This window comes from Austrofundulus limnaeus, unplaced genomic scaffold (assembly GCF_001266775.1).
Source record: "Austrofundulus limnaeus strain Quisiro unplaced genomic scaffold, Austrofundulus_limnaeus-1.0 Scaffold257, whole genome shotgun sequence".
NCBI lineage: Eukaryota > Metazoa > Chordata > Actinopteri > Cyprinodontiformes > Rivulidae > Austrofundulus > Austrofundulus limnaeus.
This window is the reverse complement of record NW_013952659.1, coordinates 259118-273003: the sequence shown is the minus strand read 5'-3', so window position 1 is coordinate 273003 and position 13886 is coordinate 259118. Positions and strand designations below refer to the sequence as shown.

The window sequence follows — 13886 nt, the reverse complement described above, 5'->3', positions numbered from 1 at the left end:
GTTCAGCTGCTGTTTATCTATTAGTTTCTATGTTTGCTGTGAGCTGTTGTCCTGTTTGGTCTGTTTCTGCTCCTCCATGATGTCACAGACACTACCAGTGGACYGGATGGGCGGGGCTCAGTCTTGTGATATTTAAGACTATGATGTCCACACATCCATTTTCTAGACCAGGGGTGTCCAATCCTGGTCCTCAAGGAAATCCTGCATGTTGGTTTCTCTGCCACAACAGACCTGATTTGAATGAATGGGTAATTAACAAGCTTCTGCAGTACACATTAAACCAATGTTTGAGAGATTATTACATTTTAATTCACCTTAACTTCTATCCAGGTCATTTGCAAGTGCATTGATAAAACAATAATAATAAAGTGGTGACATAAACTCAGGAACAAACAAAAGACTAATAGAAAATAACAGAAGTGAAAAAAGGAAAAAAAAAACACCTGAATTGAAAACTGGGGAACTGTCTCAGGCTTCAACACTTCTGTGAAAAATTTCTCCAACTCATGAGGAAATAATGGAGCAGGTTCTTATTCTGGTTATAACCCCCCAGGGGCTTTCTTCTCTGTGATTATGACTTCATCACTGATTGCCAGCCCAGAATTACCCATAATCATTACTGTAAGCTGAGCAAGCTTTGACACTACGTAAGCACCTCAAGGACAAGTATGGGAGCAAACCTTATGGAAAAAAACAATCAATGATGCATTTCAAATGTTTGTTTTGATTTTAAAACACTCTTGTATCTTTCATTAAGAACATCATCCAAGTCAGGCTGATTTACAAGACAGATAAAAGTTTGGAATGCGATATTGAACGATGCAAGTGTGTTTGCGTGTGTAACTACACCCAATGTGTGTGTGTGTTTGTAGTTTTACATGACGGAAGGATATCTGCCTTTGAAAAGTTGTGTTTGAGTGTTCAGCTAAGATGCAGCCGGTATTCTGTTTGTGCACGTGTGCAGTATGATCAATACCAGGTGTAGACAGAGACACAGCGATCAATGAGCTGTGATCATCAAGTCTGGGAGGCCTTATGATCATTACTCTGCAGCTAATGAACCTAGACTTGCATGCTGGCTAATGAGCTCTGCTGTACTTAACCCCATTTTAGGTATAGACAAAGATATAAACAGTGCATAAAAACACAACTAAGGTGTAGTTTTAAACTGTGTATTGTTAAACAAATATGGTGTTACATATCAACAACTTGTAGATATGTGACATGTCTTATGTATTTGTGGCCGATGTAATACATAATTTGACATTAATCCAACACACTGAAGGTACACTAATAAAGAACACAATAAGATTGAAAAAAATCTTAGCTACAGTCAGATCCATTTTTGGCTTATAATCTATAAAACTGATTGAGTTATACCTACGGTTGTGTTGATTAAGGTCGGTTTGCTATTAGTGTGATTTTCAGATAATACGTTGCGAGCACTGCAGATTTTAGCTCAATATCGGAAAAAAAATAACTGAGTCATAGTTGTTATTATTGTTTCTGCCTGCAATGACTGATTAACTGAGATGACCATGCTGAATTGGGTTCAGTCTTCGGTATACATGTATATCCAATGATTACTTGTAAATTTCATCAACATTTGTAACCCATCACATTAACTAAGGGATTAGATCATATTTGGCCAAATTAAGCACATTTTCAGATTCCTGCTTTTAAGCTAATTTATCCTGATATCATAAGTGGTTCCAGAGCAATGGCACGATTTGTCTTGCAAATCGAGAAGACCCCTGGAAAAATGGACTGAATGCTATTTTGAGTGCATTCTAATGAGGATTTCTTAACATTTGAAAGAGGAAACTTCCAACCATATTTGGATGTTGGGATTTCCCAGCTTGTATTAATAGTAGTTTTACCAGTGCATGTGGAAAGCATGCTCAAATTTATCATGTTAGTTGTTGATACTGTTCAGTGCTTCAGAACATTCTTTAGGAATATGTTTCAGATATTTTCTTCAAAGGACCAATAGATAAAGTATTTATAAATCATATTTTGACAAAATGTAGAAATTGCAGCATCTGTATCTCAACCCTCTACCTTGTGACTTAATCCTTTGTTTGATGTGACAGGTCACATTTGTCTATTGATTCATGAGATGTTTTGCTAACAGACAGACAAGACTGACTCTAAAAGTTAGTGATATAATTTTGGACTAAAATCTGTAGCCCTAGTAGCCTGTGTTTGGTTAGTTTAAGGGAGTGGTTTCCATCATTGGTCCCAGAGGAACACTACCCAGCATGTTTTAGTTTCCCTCCTTTGATACTTTGTATAAATGGGTGATTGATAACCAAGTTTCTGACAAATTTGAAGATCTGCTGAAGAACAACTAAAACACGCAGGATTGTGTTCAATGACCAATGGAAAACCACTGGGTTAAGGCACCAAAACTACATGGTTACATTTAGGAAAAAAGTTTTGGCATGTAGTTGATGTAAAATTTGAGACCACATTTTTTCTCTTCAGCATCTTTTCACTTTTGTTCCTTAAGTTTCTGCAGCACATGATACCAGCAGAAAATATTAGCAGGAGTTATTGGGGTGTTTCAATGTCAATTTTCTGCGTTCCTCTCTGCCTGTGTCACCTAAATTTGGTAATAAGAACACATCTTAGATAGCCATAAGATGAAACTTTCAGAACTGATTTTCATTAATATAATTTCAACAGTTATGTAATTTAAACTCTCCAAAACCATAAATGCTAAGAAAAAGAAAGGCCTACTTTTCTCAAAGGAAGGCATATCGCCTGAGTTTTTCATGGTGATTGTCTTTAGCTAAGGTGCAACATTTTTACGGTCATTTTAGTCAAAACTTAAAAACAAATTTATGCTTAATTGAAAACCGTCTGAAAATTCACTGAGGTGCAACCATTTCTTTGTCGATTCCAAAAGTTAATCAGAAAGTAATTACTGACCATAGTTGTACTACACTTCAGTTTCACTGAAAACCATTTAGTGGTTTATGAGCTACTTTGCTAACGTTTCAGACACACAGGCAAAAACCTAGTCACCTGCCTTCAGCTTTTTGGTATCGAGCAATGATAAATCCATGGATATCCATTTGATAGCATTGAACTGTCCAACCTGCTCTGCCTTAAAACAATTTAAACAAAAAATATTTTTTTTCCAAACATAAACAGCAGACAATATTGTTTTTGAATAATCTAAAGCTGAATATACCACTAAATGATCTCGACTGGCCTCTTCTAAACTATGTGGGCTGAAATCTAGACTCTGGAATGGGAAATGGGGACAGAGTGGTGCCCAGGGGAAGTGTGCTGAAGCTGGGTCAGGGGGTAGCTGATGGGGGCCCTCGGGGTCTGGAAGGAGGCAGCCGGTCACAACAGATATAAATCACCTGGTCATGGATACGCAGAGCACTGTTTCGCCAGAGTGACAGCTACTGTCTCCGAGGATGGTCCGAGTCTTGGAGATCCAGCGATGCTGGGCCACGCTGGCACTGACCCGCGAATGTGCTGGTTTGAAAACGGGAGCATGGAGGAAGCGGCTGGAGGGATGCCTGGGACACAAAGTCCCATTGGAGGCTGTTATCTAAAACTAGGTCTGAGTGCAGTTTCATGTCATGTGGAGGTGAATGTCAACGTCAAATAAAAAAAAGTCAACAGCCTCATTGTCAACGATACATGCTGGGAAAGAAAATAAAAAACAGTTCTTTGTCATTAAAACTAAACGAGCTCTTGTTAACTTGAGAATAAAATGGAACGATACAGCTTGGATATCCTGGGCGACATGAAGCTTATAGAACCTTACAGTGTAGCGATCAAAGGTATACTCCTGTATGGGATTATTTCTCTCTGTTAAAGTGAATACATCTTGGAGTAAATCTGATACAAGATGGCACAGCCAGCTGATACAGTATTAGAGAAACATAAAAAATGATTAAAACACAGTCAATTTTACAAATAGAGCTAATTTAGATGGGAAACTAAAAGAAACTAATTCACAGCACAGACTCCAAATGCTACTACACTTTCTGAAAAACTTTTACTTCAAATGTTGGTATTCGTCACTGGCATCAACTTGTTTGTCTGCTATCAATATATTTCAAGAGGTATTGCACAAATAGGGAAGCAACTCTCAAGCTAATTTAACAATAATGAGCTAAACTGTCCCACTTAACAAAATTTGTCTGGCCCAACTACAATGCATGAACACTCTGCCCAGATACCGCAAAGAATGATAGCCCTTTGGTAGCCCAGATATGGTTTACCAGAGGTGGTCCATGCATGGGCTAGCAGCACCACATAAACGAACCACAACTATGGCAGTTGTGGTTTGCCATCATTGTTATACTGGGCCCTAGTCTGGTAAAAACCCATGTTCTCATGTTGGACTCGTAACATATTGACGCGCGGGGGGGTCCTTGCCGACCGCGGCTTTTCCGGGTTTGCGTGACGTATGAGGTTAACACGAGGAATCAAATCAGGATTAAAGATTAAATTTAGGGTCTGTGATTAACATGAGGGATCAGGATTAAAGGTTAACTTTAGGGTCTGTGGTTAACATGAGGGATGTGTTTAACATGAGCAGTCAGGGTTAATGGTTAACTTTAGAGTCTGTGGTCAGGGTTAGGCTCTATAAGGCTATTTGAAGTTACATCTAGGGTCTAGGATGGTTAGCTTCATGCAAATCTAGGCTTGTAAAAACACACTGTCCTCCTCCGCCCCATCTCGTACAGAACTGATGCGCGGGTGGGGGGGGGACCCCCAGCGTCAATATAATGACGCTTGGTCATGCATCAATACTTTGACACGGCGGGCATGAGAACAGGTTCAAAAACCAGACCCCTGTCCTTCACTTGGCTTTGTACAAGGGTCTGGACTCGGGGTCATAGAGAAGCGATTCCTGCTGGAGGCATGGCCTCTGCTGAAGTGTGTGTGTGTGTGTCGCTGTGAAGGAGGCATTCCTTTAAGCATTTTTCATTGATTCAACATCAGACAAAAGTGTCTCCATTTCCAGTTCCTGTGAGGTTTTGTTGGATCCACCCCAGCGGTGGTTCCAGGCAGGTAACACTGTGTATTGTGCGTAAGTGATTTTGACTTCAGCAGAATGGTTTATTTATTTTATTTACAGTTGTTTAACCAGGCAAATCCCATTGAGATCTCAGATCTCTTTTTCAAGGGTGGCCTGGGCCTGAAGGCAACCTATTGTACATGTTTTGTGTTGTGGGGGAAACCGGAGTACCCAGAGAAAACCCACGCAAGCACAAGGAGAACATGCAAATTCCGTACAGAAAGACCCCAGGTCCGAACCGGGGATCAAACCCATGGGATCAAACCAGGAACCCAGGATGATGCCTGTGGATTGAGTGAGCCAAGACAAAACTCACAGACTCCTCTTGGAGAGAGGTGCAAACCTTTTTATCTATTTTAGGAGATGAACATAGAGCTTAAGCTTGACAGAGCAGTTCGAAATGAGCAGGTATACCAGGAGGGTTTTGGACAAACTGGCTGCCCACAGTTATACATTTAATTAAAAACTGCTGCAACAAATAGAAAATAAGTCCGACTATCAAATGATTAAACCACAAAGGCGGAAGCTGCCTGCTGAAGAACCACCCACAATCACACCCAGAGAGTGAGGGACACACTGCCATGGAGTCTCATCTACACCTGAGCAGAACTGAACAGACATGAAGCAATTAGTGTGAGACTTGACAATGGAGAAGAGGCTTACGTATGGTGATACGGTAGTCGCTGAGTCAGCATCAACACATAGTTAGCATTAATACATAGATGTTGCAATATCTCATGGAGGTCGGGCATAAAGGGAGGGCTGGTAGAATAATGATTACCAGAGGAAAAGGCCATTTCTAGTACACCACAGGCCACACACACACACACACACACAGGCATCACAAACTCAAACAGAGGTGTCACACGCAGAGGCATGGCAGGCAGTAACCATCCAATCAAAGGCCGATTGATTTTCAGAGCTCTCTGGGGATTCCGTTCAGTCAATAAGAGACTCTGTTAGACAACTCGGGACATGATGGATCTGCCATACATCCTGCCTGACGGCGCTGCAGCTGCCTCCTGCTTCACTCCAACACAGAACCAAGGTTTCTCACAAGATTCCACGTCCTCGTGTCTACAGCAGCAGTTGAATGGGATGGCAGATAGATGACTGGTTTTTGCATATGATTATTAGCAAAACATCTCATTAACCACTGGATGAAATTTATTGTAACTTGCAGAAAGTAACTCTACAACTGATGAACTTTTGGAGTGAACCTAAGTAAGATAGCTGCCACAACTTATCAACCTAAAGAAACACAAAAATGCCTAGAACTCAGTCATTTTTTAAGATATTGAGCTTAAATTTATTGTGGTAGTACCCTAGAGTCATTCACACCAAATGTTTTGAGTGCTAAATGTCGCGCATGATGTTTGAAATTTTGCCATTATCTATACAGATTTAACACTGGTTGCTAGTAAAATATACATACCACTATACATATTTTAATTCAACTTTCAGAAAATAATTATTTCACTACCATCTGGAACTGATTAATTTTAAGAGTCCTTACAATTTAAAATGTCAGCTGACTTTAGAAAACACAAAACTGTCTTTAATCCTGTCAGTTTTATTTATACTGATTCAAATTTCATCATGGTAGGGGCTGAGAGTCATTCACAATACATAGTCCAAATCGTTGGCCTCATAGCATAATTGCCCAAGACATATTTGGTCACAAAAGGCTTAGGCATATATGCTATGAGGCTCACAAGAGGCTTGTGTGAAATCTTTGCTAAAAACTTTGGCTTTAAATTTTTAAAGGGATCCACGATTAGTTGTAACATTAGACTTTATTTGATAAACATTTATTTTAACTGTAAAAATACTGTAGGCTGTTTAGTTTTGTAAATTTTTAAATATATATTTTAACATGGAAGGAGTGATGAATAAATGATGATGTGGATAGGTCCTCGGTGTGAGTGAGCTATATCCACCCTGAAGGTTAATCTTGGACAATATCTGATGATCGACTCTTTTAAATGAAACCAGAGAGCGTTGACAGAGAGGAGAAGGTAGAAATGACTCAGCCTGTAACTGAAAATATAGATGGAGGACAACAGAGCTGCTTCATGGAAGAAGAACCTCAGCTTAGCCTGTTAGTCTTTGTGCTAGAGCCAGCACTATATACTATATGTATATGTATTAGCTTGGTGCTATAGCGTGACAAACTAACAAGCTAAACTGAGGTCCTTCATCCATATTTTCAGTCGCAGACTGAGTCATTTTTGTGTTCCCCTCTCTGTCATGTGGATGGAGGACCTCAGACGAGAGGAGAATGTGTAGCGCTGAGCTAATACATATATATGGTGATAGCATCGGGGCTAATGCTAAAGCTAACAGGTTAATCTGAGGATCTTCTTCCATGAAGCAGCTCTGTTGTCCTCCATCTATATWTTCAGTTACAGGCTGAGTCATTTCTACCTTCTCCTCTCTGTCAACGCTCTCTGGTTTCATTTAAAAGAGTCGATCATCAGATATTGTCCAAGATTAACCTTCAGGGTGGATATAGCTCGCTAGCAGCCTCGTGCCGAGAATCTATCCACATCATCATTTACTCAGAATGCTTTGTGTGTAAATAAAATGGCTCTCTCCGTGTAATATATTTTCAAACTTTTAATTTAAAAAATATAAAAACTAAACAGCCTACAGTTTCTTTACAGTTGAAATAAACTTTTATCAAATAAAGTCTAATGTTACAACTAATCATGGATCCCTTGTAACCAAAATATCTCATGAAATCACTAAACAAATTTTAATAAAGAGTTTCAGAAACTAATCAGATATGCATTTATAACTGATTCGCTTTTGGAGCTAATTCAGTTTAACATGACTTTCACATAAAGAAAACATAAAGTAGGTCCTCTGGATGGGTTCTTCAGAGGACCTACTTATTTTTTCATTTTGATTTTTCTACATGGATTACTGAGATGCATCAGGACATGACTTTCACAGCTAATCCCAATTAGCCATCCCAAAAATGGCTATAATGCTTTTAGTTTTACAGATAAGCTAAAACCTTTTTGGAAGTACCAAAAAGGGCGGCTGTGGTTGAGTGGTTAGGGGAGTCCTCCTCTAATTAGAGAGTTGGCAGTTCGATTCCCTGCTATTCAGTCACATGTCAAAGTGTCCCTGTCTCTGATGTGTGTCCAATACGTGTGTGAATGTGATTTAAAGCACTGATTAGTCTCCATGGGATGATTTGTACATGTTAGCTTTATAGAGGCATAGTGGAGTGCCGAATGATGGGTGAATGGGTAAAGGAGGGCACAGATTGTAGTGTGAAGTAATTTGAGTATCCTGGTTGGATAGAAAGGTGCTACATAAGTACAGACCATTCACAGTCACAACACAAACTTTGAAATATCACAGGAGATTATTCTCACTGGTATTTCCCAGGCTTGACTGTCATTTCTTAATATAAAATGATGAATTAAAAATCCAAATTTAGGGTGAAGAGTTGATAATATGCATTCCTTCACGGGCCTTTAGTATGAAGAATGGAGAAACTTCAGGAACCACTGAGCTTAAAACACCGACTGTGACTGAATCAGGATAGGAAAGACCTTTTTTTAGAGAGAAAATGTTAAACTTATTTCTCTGTTCTGATACCGGTTGTGTGGAGCATGTTTTGCATTTTGCAGATCAGTAATGAGCTCACATTGACCAGCGCTGTAGGAACCAGTTTGCATTTGTGGCCTTTTCTGTCGGCACGTCAAATTTAATATTCTCTCTCGGCGTGTGGGGCTGATAAATTATTAATAGTGTGTATTTGAGGAGCTTTCTCTGAGCCAGCTTCTTGCACGTCACTCAGCCTCTCTTACTCTTCTTGCTGCTGATGTCACACATACCCCCACCCCCTAACATCCGTCTGCTTCTCCAACTCTCCTCGATGTTCATCTAGTTGTTTTTGTTGTGAACAAGGAGGGTGATGATGCAGCATTAGAGAGCCTCGCATCTGGAACTCTCAGTGCTTTGCTTTGCATGTGTGTGAGATAGTGTGTGAGTGTGTGGGGAGTGAGCCTTTCCCTGCATCCAGCCTCTTTCCTCTTGCATCTAAATGGCTCTCTTCTCCACTGCAAGCTGCACAAAAGTAGGGCAGATGCCTCATTTACAATCGGGCGCTATCAAAACACACTGTGTGTACATTATACAACTGTAAATGTGATAAACCCTGCATCTTAACAAACAAACAAGGCAAAATGCATGAAATGCAACAAAACGTATTTGGTGCTATGCTAACGACCCTTAAGTTTTTTTGTTGTTGTTGTTGTTCTTATGTAGGTGAACAATATCTGAAAATAAAGTCCGGCCTTTTTATGCCAGAGTTAAAGGCTAAAACAGTATTTCCCTTACTGTTACTCAAGGAGGGTGTGCGCCATTCCCAATGGAACAGCCTGCCCTGCCTACCAAAATTCCTGCCACCAATGACATTTCTATTACTTCCAAACAAGAAGCAGCAATTGTAGCAACAAGATAAGTGGCTTCGACCTAGCATTAGCAAAGTAGTGTTCCACTAACCCCCACCCCCTTGACAACCGCTGCCATTAGTAACGTACCACTCTGCTAAGATTTATACTCGACGCCTCGCACAGGGTGCCAGCATGCGCGTGTCGAAAGTGACGCAATATCGCCATCCCCGCCCCTGCGCTTTGGCCCCGTGCGTCATTTTGGCACATGTCGTGCACCTCCGATTTTTTGAAACTCCGCAAAGGCTAGTGCGTGCGCCGTTGAGGACGCGAAGCTGCTCACGTATCCGGATACCAGCATTTATATGATCCCTCTATGAGAGATCATAAAGATGTTCAAATGGCACCGAATGTTTGGAAGGAGATTGCTGAAGCGATGCAGAAAGATGAATATATATGTGTATAAATATATGTGTGTATATCATTCACACTTGAAAATAGACTTAAAAACTAAAGGTACAAGGCCAAAACAGGGGGCAACAGCGGCAGCTCCACACTTAGTTAGCAAAGAAAGACAACTTCAAATTAAAATAAGAACGAATAAAAGTTGTGTGACGTCATACATTTCTTCTTCTATGCCCGTTTTTCTTCATCTACATCCATTTCTTGCAACCTATGCACAGGTTTTAGAGGTACTGCCACCTGCTGGTCCGTAAAATAACAGCACTTTGCCCTGCGCCACCGCACGTCAACTATAAACACAGCGGTGAAACTGTAAACGCAGAAGCTGCACGGCTCAGTGCATGCGCACTCTGCACGCTCCAGCCGGTGGACCAAAGCGCGAGTATTCCTCGGGCTTCACAACTACCCAACCACCCCACATCCAGTAACCCCCACCCAAGGCCAGTAACATTGGAGAAACAAAATCTTTCATCCATCCATCCATCCATCCATCCATCCATCCATCCATCCATCCGTCCATCCATCCATCCATCCATCCATCCATCCATCCATCCGTCCATCCATCCGTCCATCCATCCATCCATCCATCCGTCCATCCATCCATCCATTCAGGCCCAGACCTCTCTTTCCCCAGTCAACTCTTCCAGCTCTTCTATTAGGATTTCAAGACATTCCCAATCGAGAGACATTAGGACTTGGTGTCACCTAGGACATGGCAATTTGATATGCTTTTCAATGCAGAGTTCACAATACAACACAATTCTCAGTTTAGTGTAGTTATTGGAAAAAGCCACAAATGCAGTTGCTACCAAACTAAATTTTGGTTCAATATGTGCAAAATGGACAGAGGTAGTCATTTTTGCATTACCTAAGGTCAATTAGCTCAATTAGACTCCAAACATCAATTGGTTTTAGATCCATCCAATGATTATTTTGATTGGTGGTAGTGCTGGTTGATGTTATAATTTGCTAACAAACAGACGTGAACACAGCAGGGAATGAGATGAGAGTTCTCAAACCCATTATTACTTGGATCGATCTGTAAACTCCCACCTCACAGACATAAACATCTGAGAAATGCGGTATGATCGTTAATGTGAGTGGTTCTCAATCCGGGTTCTTGCGGACCACTATCCTGCATGTTTTAAATGTTTTCCTTCTTTGGCACACTTGATTTAAATGAATGAGTGATTGACAGGTTTCTGCAGAACTTAAAAACCTGCTGAAGAGCAGGGAAACAACTAAAACATTCAGGATAATGGCCCTCAAGGACCAGGTTTATAAACCACTTGTTTAAACCGAGGTTCATTTAAAAAAAAAACATCACATATCTGATTTAGAACCAGTACCCAGTCTTAAATACTTGCACTCGTACTCAGTTTGAGGAAAGCTGGTATCGGTGCATCTCTTATTAAAAGCAAGAAAATCAATTCTATATTGTTTTAAAAATATTTATGGTATTTATATTTAGATTTTTACGCACAGCCCTAAGAGACAGTCTCTCCATTATGTCCTGGGTTTAACACAGGGTCTTCTCCCAGTTGGACATGCCTGAAGCACCTCCCATTGAGGCATCTAGGAGGCATCTTTACCAGATGCCCAAATCCCCTCAACTGGCTCCTCTCGATGTGTAGGAGCAGTGAATCTACTCTAAGTCTCTTCATGATAACTGAATTTCTTATCCTATTTGTAAGAGAGTCCAGCTAGTCTTAAAAAATTATTTTGACTGCCTATTTGCTGGTAAGATCATCTTATGTTGCAAAATTATTGAACGCTTTGGTTAAAACCTGATTACACAATGCAAAATCATGAAAGACTCTCAGTTACTACAAAAATAAATTTTAGTTCAATATGTGAAAAATGGACAGAGGTAGTCATTTTGTGTTATCTAAGGTTAATTTGCTCAATTAGACTCCAAACATCAATTGGTTTAAGATCCATCCAATGATTATTTTGATTGGTGGTAGTGSTGGTTMATGRTATAWTTRGCTAACAYYCAGACYTGAACACAGCAGGGAATGAGATGAGAATTCTCAAACCCAAAATCACTAACTTTGTGCTTATTCAGACATATCTGAAGTCGACATCTCGTGTGTACGTTTTAGGGCTGCTTGCTTGCATAAAGAAAGCCCCCCCCCCCAGGTTCCTGACACTCTCAGTCAGTTCCAGATAGATGGAAGAAGTGAGCAGCAGCAGATTAAATTATACAGGAGAACCCATTGCTCCAGCGCCGGAGATGTACGGACTCAACAACGCAAGTCACCGCAGAAAAGTCAGCTTGATTAGTCCTGCCTGGATCACCAAACGGATCAAGGTTTCTTCTCCATGCAGTTTTTTGATGCTCCATATGATGCCTATTAGGAGAGCTGACTGAACAATACTGTAAATTATGTTAGTAAAGCGTGGTTTTGGTTTAAGATTTCTGCCATTTTTTTGTCAAACAAGTTGAAACTTTCAGCAAAGCTTTCATCTTGAACCTCGTCGGGCTTCACATGTGAACACAACTCAAGTCATTCATGCATGACGCTGACCAAGGTTTTCATCTTTCAAAATAATCCAAATATTTCCATTCAATGACGTTTGCGGACCTCCGCTGGTCTGTGTTGGTGGTCTCTTACCCAGAACATGCAGGAGAGGCAAACCCAGGTCCTGGCCCTGCCTGCCAGAGCAGAGGGCAGCGACAGAGACACAGAGGGCATCCTTAGATCAGCTTTTTCTCGGCTCACAGCTGGAATCCACGGTATTCCCAGAAATTCCCAGCGTTTCCACGCAGATTTGGGCTGTGTAGATCCATGCTGTGACATGCACAGAGGACTCAGGAGAGGAACGCTCTCATTTTCTCTCTGACGGCTTTTAGTCAGCCTCCCTCCCCTCTTCCACTCCTGCTTCCTCCAGCTCTCCCTCTACCTCTGCTTTCCTCTCTTGAAGAGTGGTAACTTTATTCCAAGGAGCATTTGTAGGAAATGGGGGAGGAGGTGTCCTGGCCTTTACTTTTTTCTCTCCCTTCTCCTCAAATGATCCTTGCTAGTCCCTCCTTTTCCCCCTTCTCTGTCTTTTTCACACATGCATACACACACAGTCTATGCATTGACCATCCTCCACCCTCCCTTTGCCTTGGCTTCCTTGCATTGCATACCTCACCTCTCGCTTTCCTTCCACCTCTCTCCTGCAAAGCGTGCTCACTCATGTCTGCGCTAAAGTCACTTCAATTTTTCATCGGCAGCCCCTTCCTGTTTCCAAATCGGCTCTCCTCCTGCAAAATATCTGCAGGACAAACCAGCTGCTGTGACGCGGCCGAGAGCCAGATAAATCTTTGTGCCTCCTTGCAACGGAAGAAAATGAATATTTACACACAGGTTTAAATGATGAATGATGCTTGACTTTTGGTTGTTTCTGTTTGTTTTTTTTCTTTATTAAAAAGTTAGGCATCTCCCACACAAGTATTTTCTCTCTTGCTATGTGGTGTCAAAGAAGCGGGCAGGAGCGAGGGAGTCTGGTCAGTTAGAGCTGTCTGACACAATAAAAAGCAGGCATGGAAAGTGCATGACAGGATGAAGTCTTCACTAAACCACCGGCCTACTTTATGGTCTCAAAACATGTATGAAGTCCAGGATTGAAAGAGTTGATCAGAGCAACTTTTTTCAAGAATAATGTTGAATAAAAGACCAAGTGTTGCGTGGTGCACTTGTTTATCCTTTTTGTTTCGCTGAATACCTACGGGGCCACCTACTTTTTCCAAAAAGGTTAAAAAACTTGTGGTATTTTGCAATAAGGTTAGCATGAAGTTCTATTGCCACACTAGTCATTATGAATATCTGATTTAATGACTACTATCAGAAATTTGTTAAAATCATTGTTTTTTTTTGCATGCTTCTGAAAAAAAACTAGATACCGCATAACAGTAACATAATGACCCCCGCACGCAGAAATGCACCGGAACTCAGAAGTCTTTATTCCTA

At 40.9% G+C, this 13886-nt stretch overlaps 1 protein-coding gene across 4 annotated transcripts in view; it reads right to left on the bottom strand.

The window, feature by feature from the left end:
* Positions 1 to 13886, bottom strand: part of LOC106526078 (tensin) — a 201182-nt gene that overhangs the window by 174628 nt on the left and 12668 nt on the right. For 2 of the 4 annotated variants that reach the window (XM_014020552.1, XM_014020555.1), the window contains exon 1: positions 12546 to 12850. The exons of 1 other annotated variant lie outside the window; for it this stretch is intronic. In XM_014020552.1, the coding sequence (XP_013876006.1) occupies positions 12546 to 12731 (186 nt within the window). In that variant the 5' untranslated portion in view covers positions 12732 to 12850. Of the gene's footprint in view, positions 1 to 12545; positions 12858 to 13886 lie in introns of those variants that run through there. One more of the 4 variants, XM_014020554.1, reaches the window with a different exon arrangement.